Below are 21254 nucleotides of genomic sequence, written 5' to 3'. Positions count from 1 at the left end.
TTAAAAAATCTATATTTAACCAGGTATCCCACGTGCGTTTTAAGGTTCGTTTTAAATATTACCCTGTTTTTTAACTTCGTTTTTACCGGGTTTAATACGTAGGTTTTACACCCGTATACGTACGTGCCAAATTAATTTGGGCGTAGGTTTTTGTTTAATATAATAAGCAATGCAGGTATATACCACCTAAAAAACCCCCTAAATTATATTAATAGGATCTCGTTTGGGTTAAAGTTTTTCCGGTTTATTAATGGATTTATATTAATAAAATAATTTGCGGCTATAATTATTTTTGGCCAAATAAAGGTAAGTAAATTAGTTGCTAAGCGCATTTTAAGCGCGCGTATAATTACCTCCTATCCCGAGCGCTTTATTTGGCCGTTTAATTTATATATATTAAAGGGAGGCGTTTTTATTTTAATCCCAAACTTTTTGCAATACTTTTGGTAAAAAATATATCCCGTGTGCGCTATTAAAATAAATTCGTTATCGTGGAAAAATTTCGCAATTTATAGGCCGTATTGGCGCGTTACCCATTGTTCGAAACCGAATATTATTAATACGAGCTCTGCTTTCGTTTTTCCGGTAAACGGAATAATCGTTAAACGCCCCGAATATTCGTTTTTTAATAATAGCAAATACCACATACTAATACCTAATTTTTTAAAATGGAAAAAATTTAGGTGTATTATATAATAAAATTTATATAATTCGCCCTTTGGGCGCTTCGATACCACTATTTTACCATATATTTAAACGCACGTTTCGCATTTCAATATTTTTAGTCCCTTAATTTTTACACTTTTAACCCGGTGGACCAACGTTTTAAACGTTTCCGGACCCAGGTGGCCGGCTTTCCAATACCAAATTAACGAATTATTTTCTTTTTCGTCGTATATTTCCGTAAAATTCCTTTATAGAATTTTAATAGATTTTATCCAACCGTTTATAACCGTTGAGGAAATAATACCTGCAAAAAATATTTGTACGGCAGGGGTAACGCGCAGGTAATAAACAGGTTTATATTATAAAAAAATTACGTTATTACGTCGTTGCAAACCGCACAATACCAAATTATCCTTTATATTCCCCAGGCGCAAAATGCAATCCCAACCGTTATATTATACGTTTTTATCCTTTAAACGCGTTTTTAACACGATATTAACGTAAAAATTAAATACGTACGTTATATTAACGAATTTTAACGTTCGTCCTCCGTTAAACACGTTTTATATAATGCGCGTACCAAACGCGGTAATTTTAAATTATTAAATACCGTATATAACGAATTGCGGATCCGTATTTATAGGTTTACGGATAAAACCCGGGTCCAGGCGTTTTTTAACGTTTACCAAATGTATAAAACAGCAATTATCGAATAAAATACTATTGTAATATAGGTTATAAAAGGTATTTATGGACGTAAATGCGTTAACTCCTTTATCGTAACGTATTTGAAAGCATATAAGGTCGTCGGGTTCGGTAAAAATGGTTAGGCAGGCCGCCGAAATAGTGGGCGCCCCCCCCTATCTTTTAAATTGCGGTGCTTTTTTCGTCCTTCCGTTCGTAATAAATCCTAATTCGGTAATTATATTTTTTTAAATTAGCAATTCGCGGATAAAGGACCAGCGGTCCTTTTTAAATTCGGCGCAAATTTTTTTGCGATTTTCGGCTAAATAGGGGCCACGTATACGGATTTTGGGGTTCTTTCCTATTACCGCGCACACCAATTTTTCGCATAAATTTGGTAATTAAAAATAATTGTAATTATAAAGATATTTATTCCGTGTATTTCCCCTGTTTTCACCCCTGTTAGGAACGTAATTTAAACTTTTATTTTACTTTTTAACGGATCCGCCAAATATCGTATAAAATTTAGCGAAATTGCGGTTACCCCCTATTAAAGGGTCGGTAATATCGTCGTAAAAAACGCTCTTAAACCATTTGAAAATATATTTAAAAGTAATTATATAATTCGGTTTATTTAACTCGTTCCAAACGCTTATAACCCAGGAAAATTGGAAACGTCCTCCTGCTTTTATAAAATTTTTAATCGTTAAATCCCTTTTAAAATCGGTTATTTTATAGTTCCGGGTTTTTTCGTAAATTAAATCGTAAATTTTGAACCAGTTCGTTTTATTATTTATTATGCACGTTAAAACCAGGGCTAACCTATAATTTTTAATTACCTGCTTTTTAACGTACGTTAAAAAAAGTGCGAATTTTTCCTAAAACGTTTTAATTATCCTTTTAAAAATGTTCCAACCGTTACGTTAAACGGTAAAAAGCGCCGTATTAAAATACGTTGGATTTATATTTTCTGTAACCTATTGTAAAAAAATATTAATTTTTCGGAATTATTCGTTTGTATAATTTTTTTATAATTCCTGCGTTTCGCGTATTTTATTTACCGCGCGTTTTATTTCGGAAAGCGTAAAATTATTAGGTATAATAAATTCCTTTAAACCCTTAGGAACAGGTTTATTTGTATTTGTAAACAATTTGGCGATTTAATTTATTTTACGTTTAACTTTAAGCGGGTTTAGGTCCCAAATTCGTAAATTTGCATGGTAATCGTCGAATCGGGAACGTTTAAGCGATTTTGTAACGTTTTCGGTAAATTTTTTAAATATTGGAAATTTTTCGTCGGTTTATTGGTTTAAATTAACCAATTTCCAAATACGTAATATTTTTGCATTTGAGCGGTAAATTTTAAACCATTTAAGCCATTAGGCGCGTAAATTGAGCGCTGCTGGCGATTTTTGGAGCTTTTCGGTCGTAGATATAATGTGCGGTAAGGAGAGAGAAAAATAGATAAAATAGGCGTTATTCGTGTTAATATATAATTGCAATTTGCGTAAAGTAGAGATTTTTATAGTTTACAGCTGTACCGGGCTTATAATTGACGCATACGAACGTATACGTGCAGCTTGTATGAGTGGTAGGAGAGCCATGTATTCAGGTAGGGTGCGCTATTTAGGCTAACGAGCGTGGCAGCGCTTTTATGGTGTGCACAGCGCTGACTAAGCTCATCTGGTCATGTGATGCCAAGATCTATCTACTGCAACAGAAGCTGTTCCAGGCGGACGGCAAGTGACATGTGGGGAGCGATGACGTAGCTTGGGGCCACATTGGGTGACAGCTGCGTACACGAGACAAAGGCAAAAAAAGCAAAAGACAGAGCTCTGCCTCACATGGCGCAGTTGTGAACTTTAACTGATAGGTAAGCATAGGGCATAGGGCAACAATATGAGCTAGAGTAGGTACTGTGTGGATTGCATAATGAGTACTGATAGATCCTGTACGTTGCTGTATCAGAGCTGCTGACGTTCATAACGCTGGGGATACAATCGGTAATTTGGCAATCCTCGCTCGCCGTTTGGATTTGTGATTATGGATAAACCAAAGAGGATAACGGGCAGAATATACCGCGCAACGAGATCGAACTACTTACTGACTACTGTAGAATTGGTCCTGTTTTGGATTGCTTTTAAAAGCGGAGAAAGGCACTTGGATGGAGATCAAGCTTATTTCCCATAGCATGGCCGCCCCCTCCGGCCGCTTGCTGTGCGTCCAAGAAAACATGACATGAGCAGAGCCTATCGCTATTTCACTGCGTGGACCCTGTAAACCTGCTTGAATTGGTGGGATTGCGACGACGACATCATCCCATGTGTGACTTGAGGGGGTTTCTTCGGCTCCTCTTTTTAGCGTCGTGACGAACAAACATCACCATTTAATTGCTGATAGTGTTGTGAATCCGTTTTTTTTTTTTCTTTATCTTGTCTCAGTCGTCATTGTTCAGCTTGTTTTCTTTGCAGTGGTTTGAGCCATAACTCGATCTTTTGGCTTAACTTGATTCCACCACCTCGTCATTCTACCCAGGTTGCCAGGTCACTGTTGACTCCACCAAAATCCACGACAGACCCGAGAGCTCTTAAGCGGACGGCGTAACCGACATTGCTACTAGACCAAACCCCTAAACTGGCGCCGTCCTCAGGCCATAGGACTGACTCCATTTCAACGGCTGTCCAACGGGAACGGCGACTGCCGGATTTTATTTGCTAGATTGACGTATATTGCAGGATTGACACTGTCTGCGCGGTATGTAACAAAAAGTTTGTTTGTTAGCTCAGGATTTTGGTTACCTCTCCGCATGTGTCTAGGCTGTCTTGGTTGTTAACTTGGGAAGCCCAGCAAAGCGCGTCATCGAGTAATCATATTTCTCCAAGATAGGCGCGGCCCCAAAACACGGCTACAGCGCTTCGGTCGGGCGCCACAGGCGAAATAAAAAAAAAAGATTAGTCAAAAACATTCTGTTTTGTTGCACCACGACTCGTTCGAACGAAGCTATCCCATCCATTGCGTCAATCATGTCAGCCACGCTTGGCGCTAGGGCGCCACCCTTCGATTCTCCCGCGCCGCTGCACAACGCAAGCATCCAGCAAGATTTGGATGAGCAGTTCCGTCAGGGACAAAGCCCCGCGGGGTTGTCGAGAGCTCTCAGCAGCGCCAGCGGCAATTACAACACATCTGCGCAACATCAAGCCCCCAGTGGATACTTTCCGATATACCCTGATGATCAGCAGCCCCAGCAGCAATATCAGGATCCGATCAACCACACCCAACAGCAACAACAACAACAGCAGCAGCAGCAGCAGCAGCAGCAGCAGCAGCAGGAGCTGTCATATCAAGAACAAGACCCGAATTTGCTCAACACTCAGCCAGACGCAGCAGCGGGTCTGTCTCCCTACGACAGCGTCACATCACCATCGCATCGTGCTCCCAAATTTACCGAAGAGTGGGACGCCTCGCGGAGAGGAAGTTCCATCGTAGACGGCCACATGCCTCACGCCAGCAGCACGATGCAGCGGTCCAATTCGTACGCTGGGTCCTCCGTCGCCGACCGGCCGGAGAGCCAGCAGCTCTCGCGCGGCAACACGCTGAAGAAGAAGGCGTCGCTCAAGCGCGGTGGGAGCCTGAAACGCAGCGGGAGCCGCAGGAGCATGAAGGCCGGTAGTGTGCGCAGTCTGGCCCTGCAGTCGAATGGGCCTACAGAAGATGAAGACAGCCCCTTCTGGTGTCCTGTCGCAACCCATGGGAGCCCTACCGAGGTGCTCGCAAACCGCTTCCAAGGTAAGAAAATGCTCGCGGAAAGATAGACGTCGTTCGCTAGGAAGAAAGATGAATATTAACCGACTGTATGCAGCGTGGCGCAAGATCCTCAAGGATCTCATTGCATATTTCCGAGAGATCCAGAATCACTATGAGCACCGTTCAAAGTCTCTAATCAAACTAGGCAACGTACTCAATAACACATCGATGCCGCCTGGGTTTCTTCCCAGTGGCGGCCTCGACGATGCCTTCGACATCTTGAAGGGACACAACAAGAGGGCCATTGAAGAAGCCAACAGGGCTCGTGAGATAGAAGAAGACGTCATTCTGGCGCTCATAGGCTTGCGAAGCGACCTCCAGCAGAAAATTAAAGAAATCAAAAACCTTGCGGGTGACTTCAAGAACACCGTCGACAAGGAGACGGAGGCTACTAGAAAGGCCGTGAAGCAGCTCAACGAGGTCTTGGGCCAGGCTGAGGCCGATCCCTCGCTCACTACGGGCAAGCAGGATCCTTACCTTTTACGCCTGGCCGTGGACAGGCAAATTGAGAGGCAGATTGAGGAGGAGAACTACTTGCATAGGGTCAGTTGTCAAAGGCACCAGGGAATTCGCGGCAGGGAACGGCTGAGGATACTAACATTTATGTGGTTACCTAGGCTTACTTGAACATTGAGAGATCCGGGCGCGATCTCGAGTCGATCGTCGTTGGCGAGGTTCAAAAAGCGTACAATGCATACGCCGGGATCCTGAAAAGAGAGGCCGAGACAGCCCAAGATGCGGTCGGTGAGTTGCGGGCCGGGCCGATTTCGATGCCCAAGGACAACGAGTGGGAGCATTTTGTATCCAAGGACGACAGATTCGTGAACCCCAACATGCCGTTACGAAGTCCCGAACGGATTCGTTACCAAGGACAGGATGCTCTGGCTTGCCAGGAAATTAGGGCCGGACTACTTGAGCGCAAGAGCAAGTATCTGAAGAGTTATACGGCTGGATGGCAAGTGGTCTCCTTACCCAGAAATATATTTCAATCATATCTGCTGACCGCTTCAACCCCGACTTAGGTACGTGCTGTCGCCAACACATCTTCACGAATTCAAATCAGCCGATAAGACGCAGGCACCGGTCATGTCCCTGTTCCTTCCCGAGCAGAAACTTGGCTCGCACTCGGCCGAAGGGGCCTCGTCGAACAAGTTTATCATTAAGGGACGACAGACGGGTTCGATGCACCGAGGCCATACCTGGGTCTTCCGAGCCGAGAGTCACGACACGATGATGGCATGGTACATGGACATCAAGCTGCTCACCGAGAGCTCCCCCGAAGAGCAGAGCAACTTTGTACGCAAACATTCGCGCAGCTACAGCAGATCATCGCAACACTCGGCCAGCAGCGACGGCATGATCGATGAAGATGACGACGAGCCCTTCGCTCCGGACTCGGCCGCTATTAGCCGCGGCACTCCGACTCAGGACGTGCTGCCCAGGCGTCCTTCACCAGGTGGGCGATTCCCATCCGACTTGACGATAAATGCGGAGCGGGGCTTACAGGTGCCCCAATCGCCCGCCAGTGTGAACTCGGGTGTTTTCCAAGCAGGGAACCGCCAAGGCGATGGTTACGGCCATGTCGCGGAGAATGGCGGGAACGGCAGCTTGAGTCGAAGCGGTAGCCAAAGAAACCGCCATAGCTTCGCTGCCCCCGTGGCGACCGACATGGGTCAGTACAACGACCGCGACCTAGGATATGGCAGTACTGTTCGAAGTCCCATGAACCAAGCACCTTCGAACGCCGCAAGGGTTACCCAGGAGGCCCGTGAGGATGGCGTTAATCCTTACACCAGTGAGCCGATTTCTCAGCATAGTAATGGCTTCGCAGACCACACCAATGGCCAAACATACGGCATGGTGCAATCAGATGCTACAGAAATACCTCGCAGGTCGAGCAAGAGGGGAGTTAGGGAATTTTCCACCGATGATCACAATGGCACATTCGCGCAGCCAGTTACCGAGAACCACCACATAGCTGTTCCGACACACTTGTCTCAATCAACAGCTGCTGGAGCCACATCAGACAGAACAAGTAGCGAACTCGACGGCGAGTCAGCCATCTCTAGGGGTCGCAGTCCTGCACCCGGCGTGACAGCTGCTGGCAATGGGCATGTGGATATGGGAAATGGCATGAACGGTCGTCCCGTGTCTGGCACGATACGGACTGACAGCCAGCCTACCATCTCGAACCTTCACATTCCTGGAGAGTATCCCAAAACTCCTAAGACGAGGTTTCCATTTCGATGAGCACAAGGGGATGGGATATTTTCAGGTCCTTTCAAGCTTGTTAGACCTCTTTCCTAACCTGTTTCTTTCTTTATTTCCTTGTTTTTGTTTGTCATATTCCCCCAAATGCCTTGCCCTCTCTTGATTTGTTCTGGTTTAATGTTTTCCCAAATTCGGGTATGAAGCGTTCGTTTTCTGCGGGTCATTTTTTTTTCCCTCTCTGCTCCGCAACCTAACCCTGTCGGGTAACCGTAACAATAAATCAGATTGTTAGATGGAAATTTTTGAATTCCCTTTGTTAAAGCTTGGATCACGAATGCGGTACCGGCGAGACATGCTTTGTTGCAACTGCAGTTTTCATTGATAGTCTACATCAATATTGAGATACTAGTTTCAACTATGTTAGGGAATTATATTTCTTGACAAGTGACGAAGACATAGTGACTCTCTATTGTTACCCAGTTATTTGTGGTATTCGAGTTTGTCACTGCGGATTGCCCTGGATATGAGGGCTTCAGACAAGGATGCGACGACCGAAAGTGTTCATCTTTTCTTCTCTTTTCGTTCCCTTCTTCTCAGAAATGAGAATTTCCGTGGGAATGTGTGCAGGGGGAGAGAAGAGATGATCAAATATGCGGGCCCAGGTCGGGAACCGAAAGGATATCGACGTGCACGCGGTTAATGTTGTAGATTTGTGATCTCATAGAGCATTACAGCAAAGTCATATAAATAACTCCTGAGATGGAGGAATTCTCTGTACAGTGGTTTTTCGATGGGGAGATTTCTATTCGTGCATTGTTTTCTTCCCACGGATCAGAATTCTCGTCCATGCACGGTTCTGTTCTCAATCGACCAAAACCTGCATCTGCAATATCATTTCCTTTTGACACATGGCAGAGGGTGTGTATGATAGATGCTAGACACAATCTGAATACGAGTCGTTAGGCCGACTGTCAGCGGATCCTGAAGGATCTGGCTGCTCTTTTGGTTTTTTATTTTATTTTTTACTACCGACCCGTCTATCTTCTCATCCAGTGCTGCCCACACTACTAGAACAAGAGAGAGGGACAGAGTGCATGTCGTATGCACTGCCGATGTTTTTGACTGCATTATCACAGTCAGCAGGGCTGTGCATCTTACATCTTACTGACGTCGTGAGCACAAGTTGGAATTTTTGTCCTTATTCTATTCTTCTTCTTCTTTTTTATTAATTTTTTTTTTTTTTTTTTACTTTTAAATCTCTTTGGTTTCGGATCCTGCATGTCAAAATTGGGGGCGCAAAGCACATCCACCGAGAGACCGACCGACCGACTACAGTAGCCGATTTTCACGGATAACGGGGTTGCGAAAAAAAAAAAAAGTGCCATTGCGATAAAGTGATGAAGACAAAACATAGATGCATGTGCAGTCTTCGATGATTTACGATACTGGTTCTGGAACTAAAGGCTCTCGGAGAACAGTGCATTTGGATGGAGGGAATCCGTTTTTTTTTTTTTTTTTTTTTTTTTTTTTTTTTTGAAAGTTGACTTACCCGCAAGTATGAATTGATGCTTTCGATGAAGTGCCAACTCTTTCTCTGCCCTGGGTTAGGGATTTTCCAGTGCACCACTTGATTTGACTGCGCGGCCAAAAGAGGCAATACAGCCGACTTTGCCTGCGGAAGAAAAGGGAATTCTCCTCCAATGCTGACATTCTCTTTTTTCTGTCAGGGACGAGAAGCACCGACGCGCACGGCGGTCCGAGCATGCATTGACATTTGGGACGGACAAGAGGCGAAAAGCCCGAGGGTGCTTCTCAATCCAGGTTTTGGCTCATGCAAAATCCGAAGATTCGTAGGCGCCAGCCACAAAAGAAAGTAATGGGAGAGGGTCCTCAATGTAAGTAAGCCTGAGCGAGTCAAAGTTGGTACGGTACGGTGCGTGAGTGTGAATACCTAGGTAGGTTGGTAGGTACCCAATACCAGATACCGAAATGCCTGGTAGCCATTCAAAACAATGGTAGGATACCAATTGCTGCAGGCCGACTACATCACTTGGGCATGGTTGAATATTTGTTTGGTAGAAGACGCCGATTCCGGGAAAGGATCCGTTTTAAGCCGGAACCGTTCTGACTTCTTTTTTGTTCCCCATGGCACGCACGTTCAAGACACTTTTGGTTGCTTTTTTGGTCGGATTAGAGTTATGGTGGAGACGGCTGGTGGCTTGCTTCTACAAGGGTCCGGGTAGTTTTCATCGTGCGGGAGATCGATCAGAGAAGGCTACATGGGTGGACCCTGGTCGTTGATCCGAACTCAAAAATCTTTCAGCCTCATTTTCTCTTTCTTCTCTTTCTTCACCTGGTAGGACGATGTGGTCATTGATTGACTGGTTCGGGTGATTTTTTTTTTTTCTCACTCTCATTTTTCATGACCACATGTGTATCTTCCAACTCAGGCCCTTTCGCTCTCCTTCATCATTTTTCTTGTCATTCATTCTGCAGGGTACGGAATGGATGCTATTATTTTCTGCCAGGACACGAGGCATGAATTGAATGCATGCATGCATGCATGATGAAAAGGAACGTCGGTCAGTACACCTCGATTGTACGAGCTGTGTTTTCCGTCAACACGCTCTCGAATTTATGGGCACGTTGCAAACGGCGAAAGTAAGCCGCTGTCTGTGGCGGACCGCTGAGCTGTCTAGCTTCAGACACCTCGGCCTTTCTCGCAACAAATGAATTGCGCTACTGGTTCCCGGTCTGTTTAGTGTCTTACCCGTCGTAGATGGTAATGACGTTTCTCTCCACCGTTAGTGCCGGTCGTTTTCTTTCTTCATTATTCTGTTTTAATTTTTAACCTTTTTTTTTTTTATTTCCTTGTTAGTGACAGACTGAAGTCGTTGTCGACAGCCCTTTGGTCTACGCCAAAGTCTTGGCAACAACATCACAGAAGGCTCAATCTAGTTATGATACGGGGCCAGCGGCCTGCCAAGACTTTTTTGTAGGACAAGTTCCAAAGACGCGTACCAAACCCTTACTCCGTGCTTTCCTCCCCACATTTCAGTCTACGCAAACACCGTAAAGAGGTTGAAGCTCAACCTAGTTCATTTCCCAAATGTCAGTCATCTCCTCCAACGAGGCTACGTTTTGATAGATTTTGGTCCGACGATGCTTGGTTTTTCCCTTTTCTATGATGCAGCCAAGACAGGCGATGGGCTAGGAATTGACTCGAGAGAGAGCAATGAACGTCGAGCCCTAGACAAGTCTGTCTCTTGTTTGACCACGCCTATGCACCCATCCAAGACCTGCGTAAAGTTGTTGCCTCTGACCCCACAGCGATACATGACACCAACAAAGCTTTTTTTTTTCTTTTTTCTTTTTTTTTTTTTCTCTTACCGTCAGCCCGCTGCAAGTGTTGACCTGAACCATGCCATGCATAGCCATGATTCTAGTGGGCTACCACCCTGACACTGAGAGTCGTTCCATCCCCTCTCTTCCCATTTCTCTCTATGGTCATCCCATAGTTCAACACACGCCATATCCGACCCCCAGGCTAGGTTCAAACCTCAATGGCTCGGGCTGTTCTATCCATATCGGGCCCTCCTCTGCCACCTCTGCTGACGTACCCGATGGTATATCGTTGCAGAAGATCTACATGTTGTCGTAACACGGACCTCCACATTCCTCGGAGTGTTGCTGCATCCCCATAACTTTGTATTCTGTTTTTATCTCGGCCCATACCTCTCGCCTTTCTTTTGTCACATCTCACCCCTAATCCCCGAGCCTTCACACTGTCGGACATGGTCATGAACTTTAGTGCCAGCACCGTTCGGGCTTGCCAGAAACGTGCTCCTTTCAGTTTTCTCTTGTTGATGACCCAGCCCCCTTGGATAATCTCGAGGTCCTAGCCTGGTCTTATACCTTCTTTTGGAGCCCCCGGCTACGCCAATGCAGATCTGACTGCAAAAGAATCGAGACCCCGAGTGGAACCCCAACACAAACGGACTTTCTTCTCGTATATTACAGCTGTATATTCCATTCGTCATCCGCATCTCCAACGGCCACTGCATCTACAGGCAAACACACAAGACAACATGCCTGGGGATTCTGAAGAGCGTGTGCCGGCACTGGCCAGCCGCTCAAGTATGAGCGTGGCAACAGATGCAGAATTAAGGACGGCTTCAGAAGCAATGCAGAGGGCGGCAGAGGCCATGATCGCCGCTACCGAGTCTTTCAGGCAACAGTATCACCAGGCTGAAGGAGGAATGGGATCCGAACCCCCTCGGCCGTCCACTTCCTATCACCCATACGAACCTATACCGATGGACGACGCCCATGAAATGCAGCATCATCGACAGCAAGAGAGAAGGAATTCTATCGATATGCAACCGTCCATGAACCGAATGACATACTATGGATCAAGCACACAGCTGCCATTCTCTGGAGCAAACAGTGTCTACACCCCGAGTCGACCTCCCACCATCTACTTGAGTCCTGAACGGTCTCATGCCCACCTCGACTACACCCCAACCACGACCGTTCCGGTGCCGGCAATCTCCTCTGAATATCTTCCTCACCATCAGACGCGGCCATCCCTTCCGCATCTCAATTCCAGCCACAACCCGAACGCCTTCGGTGCACGAGTGGCACGTGCTGCAGCTGCGGGACTGGCCTATGATGGGCACGGAAATTATCACCACTACCCGCCAATGCCAGAATGGCCTCCTCATATCGCCTCCACGCACAACCTTCATCACTCGGTTGACACCCCTCTACTGGGAGGGCCACCTCCCAGCGTGTACTACCCGCACGCTTCAACGTCCCAGATGGACCTCTACGATGGCGGCTTCAAGGATCGTATGTCTAAGCACTACTCTCTTGCACAAAGCATGGCCACGTCTACCGATGAGCCATCCCCTATCATCAAGATTGGCAGGTACACCTACCTTCGATCCGCCCACGAGGACTTTGGGTCTGGCGTGCTTAGCCAATACACCCCTGGGCCGCTTGACCCCAAGATTCTCTCTCGAGCGGCCTCCCACAAGGGCCCACCGGTAGGGGACCGCCCCTATCAGTTCTCATTGGCTCGTGAGTATGCTTTTGTCTCGATGGTTTGTATCTCTCAGATCCTCATGTTGGCTGGTATCGCTCAAGCCATGGTTCCCGCCCACATCATCGGAAACTCCTTCCCAAACACAACTTTCGGCGACATGGCATGGTACTCGGCGGCATATGGCTTGACAGCTGGCACGTTCGTGCTTCCTTCCGGTAGGCTGGGTGATCTTTTCGGACACAAGAAGATGTTCATCATTGGCTTTCTCTGGTTCGGACTTTGGAGCTTCATTTGCGGCTTTGCGGAACGCGTACAGATGGCCGGCTACCAGGGAACTGTCTTCTTCTGCTTCTCCCGCGCCATGCAGGGAATCGGGCCGGCTTTGCTCGTTCCTAACGGCCAGGCCATGCTGGGTCGTGGCTACAAGCCTGGGCCTCGCAAGAACATGGTCATGTGTTTGTTTGGTGCCGCTGCTCCATTGGGTTTCTTCATTGGTGCCGTCATGGCATCGGTTTTCTCGATGCACGCCTCATGGCCGTGGGCATTCTGGACCATGGCGGCAGTTTGTGTCGCTCTTGCAGCAATCAGCGTTCTAGTGATGCCCGATACTGGCGTCAAAGGCCGCGACACTGGCACAAGTCTGTGGTCTCAACTCGATGGCGGTGGCATGCTTTTGGGTGTGGCAGGTCTTGTTCTCTTCAATTTCGCCTTCAACCAAGCACCCATCGTGTCGTGGAACACACCCTACACATACTTCCTCTTGGTCATCGGCCTGATACTGATAGGAGCCTTCATCTTTGTCGAGACGGTTGTGAGCCGCCCGCTTGTACCCATTTCTGCGATGAAATCCTCGACCATGTTCGTTCTTGCCTGTACAGGCACCGGCTGGGGTTGCTTCTCGATTTGGGTCTTCTACGCCATCCTGTTCATCGAAAACCTGCGCGGCTGGGATGCGCTCCTGACGAGTGTGGCCTTCGCCCCGGCGCCTATCACTGGTCTGGCAGCCAGTATGTTGACCGGCTTCCTCATGAGCCGCTTGGGACCCCCAGGTATCATGTTCATTTCCATGTGCGCCTTCTTCGCCGGCTCACTCCTACTGGTGACTTCGCCAGTCCACCAGAGCTACTGGTTCAATACTTTCTTCGGCATCCTGGTCATGCCTTTCGGTATGGACATGAGCAACCCTGCTGCCACCATCCTGCTGAGCAATAGCGTTAGCAAGGAGCACCAGGGTATTGCCGCCTCGCTCGTCGTGACTGTCGTCAACTACTCCATCTCCATCGCTCTTGGCTTCGCAGGCACAGTGGAGGTCAACCTGCACAACGGCGGCAGCGACCTGCTCGCTGGATACCGTGGTGCGCAGTACTTTGGCCTCGGCCTCGGCGGCTTGGGAGTTTTGCTCGCCGCTGCATTCCTGGTCAACGTCCGAATGAACGGTGGTGCCGGCGGTCCTCCTGGTCCGGCTGGACCACCTGGCGAGAAGGGGCCGATGCAGATTGAGGCTGCTCCACCTCAACAGAAATAATACCGTGGGAAGCCTTCCCTCTTTCCTTTATTCATTTCCTTTGTCATTGTATCTATCACCCCAGTTGTGTTGCCGCCATGTATATCATCCACACTGCTATGGTACCGGGACCTTTGACCTGCAGCAGCTACGACTCTCTGGTTAGAACGGTTTCCAGCTTGTGTTCTGTTTTCGTTTTTTTTTTATTTATTTTTTATTATTATTTGTTTTAAGATGCATTCCTTTGGAGTTTTGGGAGAAGAAACACATCATGGTTATATGTGTCTGGATGACTGAGTTTAGACGAGGGATGTGGCACCGACTTACCTGTTGATGTGTATGGCTAATGCACTCTATGCTAATGAATTTATCGAATGTTTGGAGACGTACTGATGGATTTTTATCATTGACCTTGGAAAAACAAATGTTCACTTTTGATCTTCGTCACAGAAATGCACCGTTGAATTCGTTTTTTGATGATAATAGCCCATCCAGTACCGTAAACGCCTATGAAAATCAAACTCTGCAAATGTTGAGGTACACCATTACAAAGCTCATCAAACAAGTCCGAGGAACGTACCCCAGTCCCTCCCTCGGGACACTATGAAGGAGTCTTGTCTTTCAACATGAACTGAACGTCCCCCAATTATGTCGTGCCAACACCAATCGACAGCAGCAGTGACCTCGCCCATGCCCCATCACTCTCTCACCTGCCGCCCCTGCTGAAGCCACCACCGCCCCTGCCACGACCACCACCACCCCTCGAGAAGCCACCTGAGCCAGCACCGCGGCTAAAGCCACCACCGCCACGGGCGCCACCCCTTGAGAACCCACCGCCACCACGGCTGAACCCACCACCGCCGCCGCGACCACCAAAGCCACCACCACCCCTGGGGCCTCCCCTGCCGCGACCACCAGGGCCGCCGCGACCTCCGCGTCCGCCGGCAGGCTTCTTGACCTTGGGGACGGATCCGGGCGGGGGCTTGGGCTTGGGAAGGAACCTCTCGAGCGGCAGGAGCTTCTCCTGGGCGATGTAGAAGCGGTCGCCGGCCTTGAAGGCGCCGGCCTGGATGCCCTCGGAAGGCTTGATGGTGAAGAAGACCTGGTTCAGGGGACCGAGGATCTCGTCGACCTTGCCGACGGCCGTCTTGTTCTCGAGGTATATCGGGGCGGAGAAGTGCGGGATCTTGGGGTTGATGGACTCGCAGAACATCTCGCCCTCGCACGCGTGCACAAACTTGCCCATCTCGACCACGCTGGCCGGCGGGCCGAAGTCGCGCTGCTGGAAGCCGCCTCTGCCTGTGGGTTTGGAGGAAAAATTGACAATGGTTAGTTTTCTGGCTCATTTCATCTTTTTTTATTCTTTGCCTTCTTTTTGAGCAGCTCGGTTTTTTCGCGCCGCATTGGCCGGGAACTTTTTTTTCTGGATTTTTAGTGCTAACCTCCTCCTCGGCCAAAGCCGCCTCCTCCGCGTCCGCGGGGAGCTCCTCTTGACGCCATTTCTTTGGTTTGTCTTGCTGGCGCTTAATTGAAAACGGTGGTGTGGGTGTTGCTCTTGAGAGACTCTTTCAAAATTCCGCGATACCGCTTCGCCGCGCGCGAAGCTTCAATTCCAACTTTTTTTTTTCTTTCCTCAATCAGAGCTTGGGGATTGTGGGGCGGCCCCGCTGGAAAGTTCTTCCGCGATAAGATAAAGTGCCCCGTCGCGGCCTCTAAGCAAACAGGGGTGGCTGGGCGTTTCGCTGCCCCCCTTAACCCTGCGCGATCATATTTTCCGTTTACTAACTTCACCTTCACATGTACTTACTGTTGTTGTAAATTGTTACCTCAGCCAGGTAATACCTATCTGCTTTATGTATGTCCTCTAGATTGAGTCTGTCAGCGTCCATGAACTGTATCTGGCGCTGATGATGAAGATTTAACAAAGTCGACGGTACTTCATTCCCTCAGTTGCTCCATTTTCATCTGTGCTTAACACGCATTTATGCGCCTTGTGGATCCAAAAGTTGCTGAACTACAGGGTTACAAGTTCACATCTTGTTAGCTTAGCTACACTTCTTGAACACTACCCATTATGTCATATTGTATATCATTGATTTCTTCTTACATGACCATTCGTTATTAGTCACTTGGTCGGTCCAGCTTTGGCCAGGCAGGCTTATTCGTGGGCTTCTCAAGGGTAGCTAGCTAATCATTGTTGCTACGAGAATACACCACCAGTATCCGAGGTGTCCCAACTACAAATACTTGACTGAAGTTCAGACGCATCACTGTTCCGTACAATAAACCGAGCACGTGCTTGTTTTTGGTGTGTATCTGTGATCAAAATACAGCCTTGTTTCGTCCGTGCGAATGCTGCCTGATGTCTTGCCAGTCGCAGATGGTAGGGCACTTGCCCCAAATGGAAACAGTACACACTCATGTGGCAGCCATCACTCAAACAGGACTGGGACTCGGCAAGTCGATTCTGGCCACTTCTCAATCACCATGGTTCTAGGTGAGGCCGGAGCAACAGCAGTTTTGACTTTGTTCATGCTTTAGACTCATAGCTTGCCGTCAGCTTGTGGTTCAAACCAGCTGCATGTGGCCCCGGCTTTGTTTGGTTTTGCTTTATTTTATTTTTTATCCCTTCTCTGCCAAACGTTTCTTTAGACTACCCGAATGTGCCAGGTGAAGGTAAACGCCAGTCTCAGATCACCTTTGGGATCATTGATATATCATCGATCATTCGATACCTGCGCCCCAGTCTTGATCAAATCTTGATTCACTCTTTTTGTTATCCTCTCTTCTTTTGAACATATCATCAAAGATTCAGGTCACCAATACACAATGGTCGGTGCCTTTGCCAAGCTTGCACCTGAAGTTCGCCTGATGATATACCGGGAGGTTGTCAAACAGGACACTCCCATTCGCGTCTCCAAGGACAGCCCGGGACTTGACATACTCAGAACATGTCGTCTGTTCCGCGATGAAGGTACCGAGGCCTATTACCAGGAAAACACATTCCTGGTGACCGATGCCACCTCGGCTCTGATGTGGTTGCCTCGAGTAGAGAAGTACGCCAAACACATCCGGAATCTCCAGCTCGAGGTGGACGTCTCGCCCATTGACCCGATGCAGTGGGGTCTATTGGGCCACGACAACGGCCTGGGTTTCATATACGACCCAGAATGGAAGCAAGTTGTCGACATCCTTGCCAGGGCATTCCCGCGGTTGGAGACGCTCGGCCTGATCGTCGTCGCACGAAGATTGCAACATATGCACCCGGGTGCTGAGCCCAGGAGTCACCGATACAACGACCTTGCAACAGAGCTCGGGAATTTCCAGCAAGGTCAAGAGGATACCTGCCTCGACGTGCTTAGACAAGCATGTCCTAAATTTCTGTCGCTCCGAATAGCCTCCGGCTTCGACATGGATTGGGCGGTCCACTGGAGCCATAGCTTTCAACTGGTCAGGCGCGAGACGGTGATGGCTGACGAGCAGCTTGGAAGTCTCACGTGGTATGACTTGTGCGACATAGTAGATTCCGGAGAAACCGAGCAGGATTCGGAAGAAGAGGATGAGAATGATGTCGCAGACAACCAGGAGAACTACGACGAGCTAATGATTGACGACGATATCGAAGGGATCGAGGTCGACGATGAAGACGACTATGACGAGGATCACATCTAGAAGACCTCAGCGTGGACTTCTTGAACGACAACAACAAGAGAGTTGGGACTGGTTACCAGCAGTGACTGGGCAGATATATTATATCTGATAACCGCTATCGGGCAACAGCTGCTTGCAGAAAGTGCCCATAATGCCAAGTATTTCGACAATTTATCATCGCATCCTCACAGAGAATATTTCCTCAATATACCCAACCCCGACATCAAGAGAGAACGGCCGAGACGGGTAATACTTGCACGCGAATTCGTACAAAAAGTGTATGTAGACAAGCATGTCCAACGCTCAGGTTCTATGGCTAACTGGGACACGAGGGTGCCCCACAGGAGACCAACACCCCCGGTCTGACAATGGGCGAACGAAAGAGACAGCGCTGAGGCTTGTGCGAATTCGATAGGCACCAGGCTCTAGGCTAGAGTGGCATGAGAAACTGGAAACAAACGGCGTGGAATTTTGGTTTGTAATGTATTATGATCGGTTTTTGGAATGATTTTTTTTTCTTTTGGCTTAGGAGGGGAAATGGTTGATGCTGATATAAAACTTATCAACAAACCTCTGAGACGTAGCTTGAAAAGACGTGATACCATAACAAAATCGGTTCGGTGAGTCTCATCCAGTGGGAGGAGACGCGACACGAACTGACTCCACATGTAATCTAGATCTGCCTAATGGATCTGACCCGGCCAGCTTATCACGTGATACAAGCAAAGTGCCCCACCGGGTTGCCCACCGCCCGCCCACGCACCACAGCAATTGGATTTCAATCCCGCGAACTTTTGCAAATTTGAACTCTTTTCTCTGTATCGACGACCAAAACGCCTCACACCCGCCCATCCATCTACTAACCCCAAAAAACCAACAGCAAAGATGGCTCCCACCAAGAAGGGCGAGGTCCCCCGTACCGGTCTTGCTACCGTAAGTTTTACTTGCCTCTCTGCGCATTGACGGCGAATCCAGCACGAAGCTGTTTACCGCCTGTTATTTGCACCATGAAAACGAGTGTAGAAATAGCCAAGCTAACAAATACCTAATTCACCAGGGTCTTAACCGCGGCTTCGTAAGTCCGATGATCTCACCTCGTGGAGGATCTCTGCGATAGCTCTGGACCGACGGAGCATTCTGCAGTTGATGGACATCGCGCTGACCTTCGAACTTTCGAATCGCAAAAGAAAACCACCGCCAGGGTCACCAAGCCCCGCGTTAGCACTACCAAGGGCCACCTCAGCAAGAGGACTGCCTTTGTCCGTGAGCTCGTCAAGGAGGTCGCTGGGTATGTGGATCCTTCATTTGGTATCGCCTCTCGAAAGATGCGCTTGTTACTGACGCTGGATAATTCTCTTCGACTTAGCCTTGCCCCCTATGAGCGCCGTGTCATCGAGCTGCTGAGGAACGGCAAGGACAAGCGTGCCCGCAAGCTGGCCAAGAAGCGCGTAAGTTGCTATAACGGTATCAGGCTCTATTGGGAAGGGTACCATCGCTAACTAATGCTTTCCATTAGCTCGGTACTTTCGGCCGTGCCAAGGCCAAGGTTGAGCAGCTCCAGAACGTCATCGCTGAGGCCCGTCGTGCCGGCCACTAAGCACCATATCCTCGAATCGGGGCGATGGAACAGGACAAATAGAAATAAATAAAAGGATTACGTAACGGGTGGGAAGCGGCGTGACATGATGGGCGATACCAGTCACCCTTGGGAAAGTTAGATACATCATGGGAAAATTATTCCAGGAACACTTCAGGGTGATTTTTTTTTACGGCAGCATCTTCATGTTGGTCATTCATTGATTCGTGCCTTGTGGCACCGGCGTCCTGGACTGGGAAAATAAGCTAGTTTTGACATTTCACCATGAACATGACGCGCCCCGTTGATGATCTTCCAAGTCAATCCCAAGCTATGAGCGTTGAGCCAGACCACATGTGTTGTGTCATGTTGCAAGATTCCGCGCAAAGGATCCATGACTGATACAAGGTAGAAGACGGTGGATAATGCCTGCCCAAGACCACCGACAAAGAGGGCCTGAGCGACCCGAGGTAAGAAATGACCGCCCCGACAGGTGGGGTGGTTCCATGTCCGCGCCGAACTACGAGTAGTAAACAGTTGCCGGCAGGTAACTTTGGTACCTAATCCGACATTCCTAAAGGTACAATATTTCAAGTACCTCTAGCAAACTACTCTGCCGTTTGGATACTTTTCTTTTCACGATTGCATGTGCGGAAACTTAATGAATTTTGCAAATATATAAATTTGCGAACAGCGTCGCAAGCTGAATCGACACCAAAAACCAACCATCTGGGTTGTAAGCCAGCTCGCACAGCAAGTTGGAGGGGTACGGGCGAGCAACATGTCGGCCGACTTTTGGGCTGGCTACATCAGCGGAGCAGCAGGGATTCTGATTGGTAACCCGCTCGATGTAGTCAAGGTCCGATTGCAGGCAGCTCAGCCAACTACAGCTGCCTCTGGCCCGATATCGTCGCCCGTGTCACCGCTCCCGTCCCATGCAGCAAACACCCCGCATCAAGATGCTGCATCCAGATCATTCTCCAGAATAAGGGCCTTGGCCGCGGGCACAGCAGCTCCGGTTCTGGGCTACGGCGCCCTCAACGCCCTGCTCTTTGTGTCGTACAACCGGACGGAAGCACTGCTCAACTCGGCGTTTGCGGGGAGTAATGCCCCCTTGACTGCTGCGGCTGGCGACGGCGGCACCGCCACCACCGGTTCCAATCTCTGGACGACCTGGATCGCCGGCGCCGTGGGCGGACTGGCGACATGGGTGGTGAGCACGCCGACGGAGCTGGTCAAGTGCCGCACGCAGCTGGCCCTGTCGTCTCAATTGTCGTCCCTTCCGGGCAACAGCTCGCAACCGACGACGACCTCATCCTGGGCCGTCGCCAAACACGCGTGGCGGACCGAGGGCGGCATCAGGGCCTTTTACTTTGGCGGAGGGGTGACGGCGCTGCGGGACAGCATCGGCTACGGCTTCTACTTTTGGACGTACGAGCTTTGCTCGCAGTGGATGGAGGGTCGGTCGGGACGTGCCGCGGACGGAGGAGGAGGAGGAGGAGGAGGAGGAGGAGGAGGAGGAGGGTCGGGAGGTTTCGTCAACGACTTCATATCCAGCGAGGCCGCGCGCGTGCTGCTCGCCGGCGGCCTGGCGGGCGTCGTCACCTGGGCGAGCGTCTTCCCGCTCGACACCATCAAGACCCGCGTGCAGGCGCAACAGATCAATGCGACTCCTGGGCTGGGCACGGCTGGCGTGACGGCGGCCGCGACGGCGCAGGGAATGCTCAGTACAGAGAGAACTGCGCTTCTGTCGCCCGCCGCGGGTGATACTCGGGCCGACCGAGGAATGGCAGAGGCTGAAGCGCAGAAAGTGCCGCAGCAGCGGCGGCTGGGGGCTGTAGAGATTGCCAGGCAGGCCTATAGGGAAGGCGGGGTGGGCGTCTTCTTCAGGGGCCTGGGTGTCTGCAGCTTGAGAGCCTTCATCGTCAACGCGGCGCAGTGGGCCGTTTACGAATGGATTATGCGCGAGTTGGGCCAAGGCAGAGACAAGAGATTGTCTACAAATTCCATAGACCCTGACGCAATTATGAACTCCTAACGCAGGAAAGATGTGCTCATGCCCATGATTGATTCTAATTTCCGTTATATATCACAAAAGAAGAACTGAACAA

The 21254-nt window shown here is 49.1% G+C and overlaps 6 protein-coding genes across 6 annotated transcripts; 5 read left to right on the top strand and 1 right to left on the bottom strand.

The window, feature by feature from the left end:
• Positions 1-4373: 4373 nt before the first annotated feature.
• Positions 4374-7404, top strand: PpBr36_06695 (uncharacterized protein; the record flags this gene model as incomplete). Its single annotated transcript, XM_029893838.1, has 4 exons — positions 4374-5136; positions 5210-5697; positions 5772-6082; positions 6177-7404. The coding sequence occupies 4 exons, from the start codon at positions 4374-4376 to the stop codon at positions 7402-7404; spliced, it is 2790 nt and encodes a 929-aa protein (XP_029746410.1).
• A 4049-nt stretch (positions 7405-11453) lies between these two features.
• PpBr36_06694 (uncharacterized protein) lies at positions 11454-13937 on the top strand (the record flags this gene model as incomplete). The annotated part of the gene is made up of 1 exon (XM_029893837.1): positions 11454-13937. The coding sequence occupies one exon, from the start codon at positions 11454-11456 to the stop codon at positions 13935-13937; it is 2484 nt and encodes an 827-aa protein (XP_029746411.1).
• A 685-nt stretch (positions 13938-14622) lies between these two features.
• PpBr36_06693 (uncharacterized protein) lies at positions 14623-15416 on the bottom strand (the record flags this gene model as incomplete). Its single annotated transcript, XM_029893836.1, has 2 exons — positions 14623-15215; positions 15359-15416. 2 exons carry the CDS (start codon positions 15414-15416, stop codon positions 14623-14625), a joined length of 651 nt encoding a protein of 216 aa, XP_029745733.1.
• Positions 15417-16745: 1329 nt separating this feature from the next.
• On the top strand, positions 16746-17588 carry PpBr36_06692 (uncharacterized protein; the record flags this gene model as incomplete). Its single annotated transcript, XM_029893835.1, has 1 exon — positions 16746-17588. One exon carries the CDS (start codon positions 16746-16748, stop codon positions 17586-17588), a length of 843 nt encoding a protein of 280 aa, XP_029745735.1.
• An 864-nt stretch (positions 17589-18452) lies between these two features.
• PpBr36_06691 (uncharacterized protein) lies at positions 18453-19164 on the top strand (the record flags this gene model as incomplete). The annotated part of the gene is made up of 4 exons (XM_029893834.1): positions 18453-18500; positions 18625-18642; positions 18755-19015; positions 19084-19164. The coding sequence occupies 4 exons, from the start codon at positions 18453-18455 to the stop codon at positions 19162-19164; spliced, it is 408 nt and encodes a 135-aa protein (XP_029746414.1).
• A 760-nt stretch (positions 19165-19924) lies between these two features.
• PpBr36_06690 (uncharacterized protein) lies at positions 19925-21181 on the top strand (the record flags this gene model as incomplete). The annotated part of the gene is made up of 1 exon (XM_029893833.1): positions 19925-21181. The coding sequence occupies one exon, from the start codon at positions 19925-19927 to the stop codon at positions 21179-21181; it is 1257 nt and encodes a 418-aa protein (XP_029746415.1).
• Between the last annotated feature and the right edge of the window lie 73 nt (positions 21182-21254).

Source organism: Pyricularia pennisetigena (genome assembly GCF_004337985.1).
Source record: "Pyricularia pennisetigena strain Br36 chromosome 4 map unlocalized Pyricularia_pennisetigena_Br36_Scf_6, whole genome shotgun sequence".
Lineage (NCBI taxonomy): Eukaryota > Fungi > Ascomycota > Sordariomycetes > Magnaporthales > Pyriculariaceae > Pyricularia > Pyricularia pennisetigena.
This window is presented reverse-complemented; position numbering and strand designations above follow the sequence as displayed.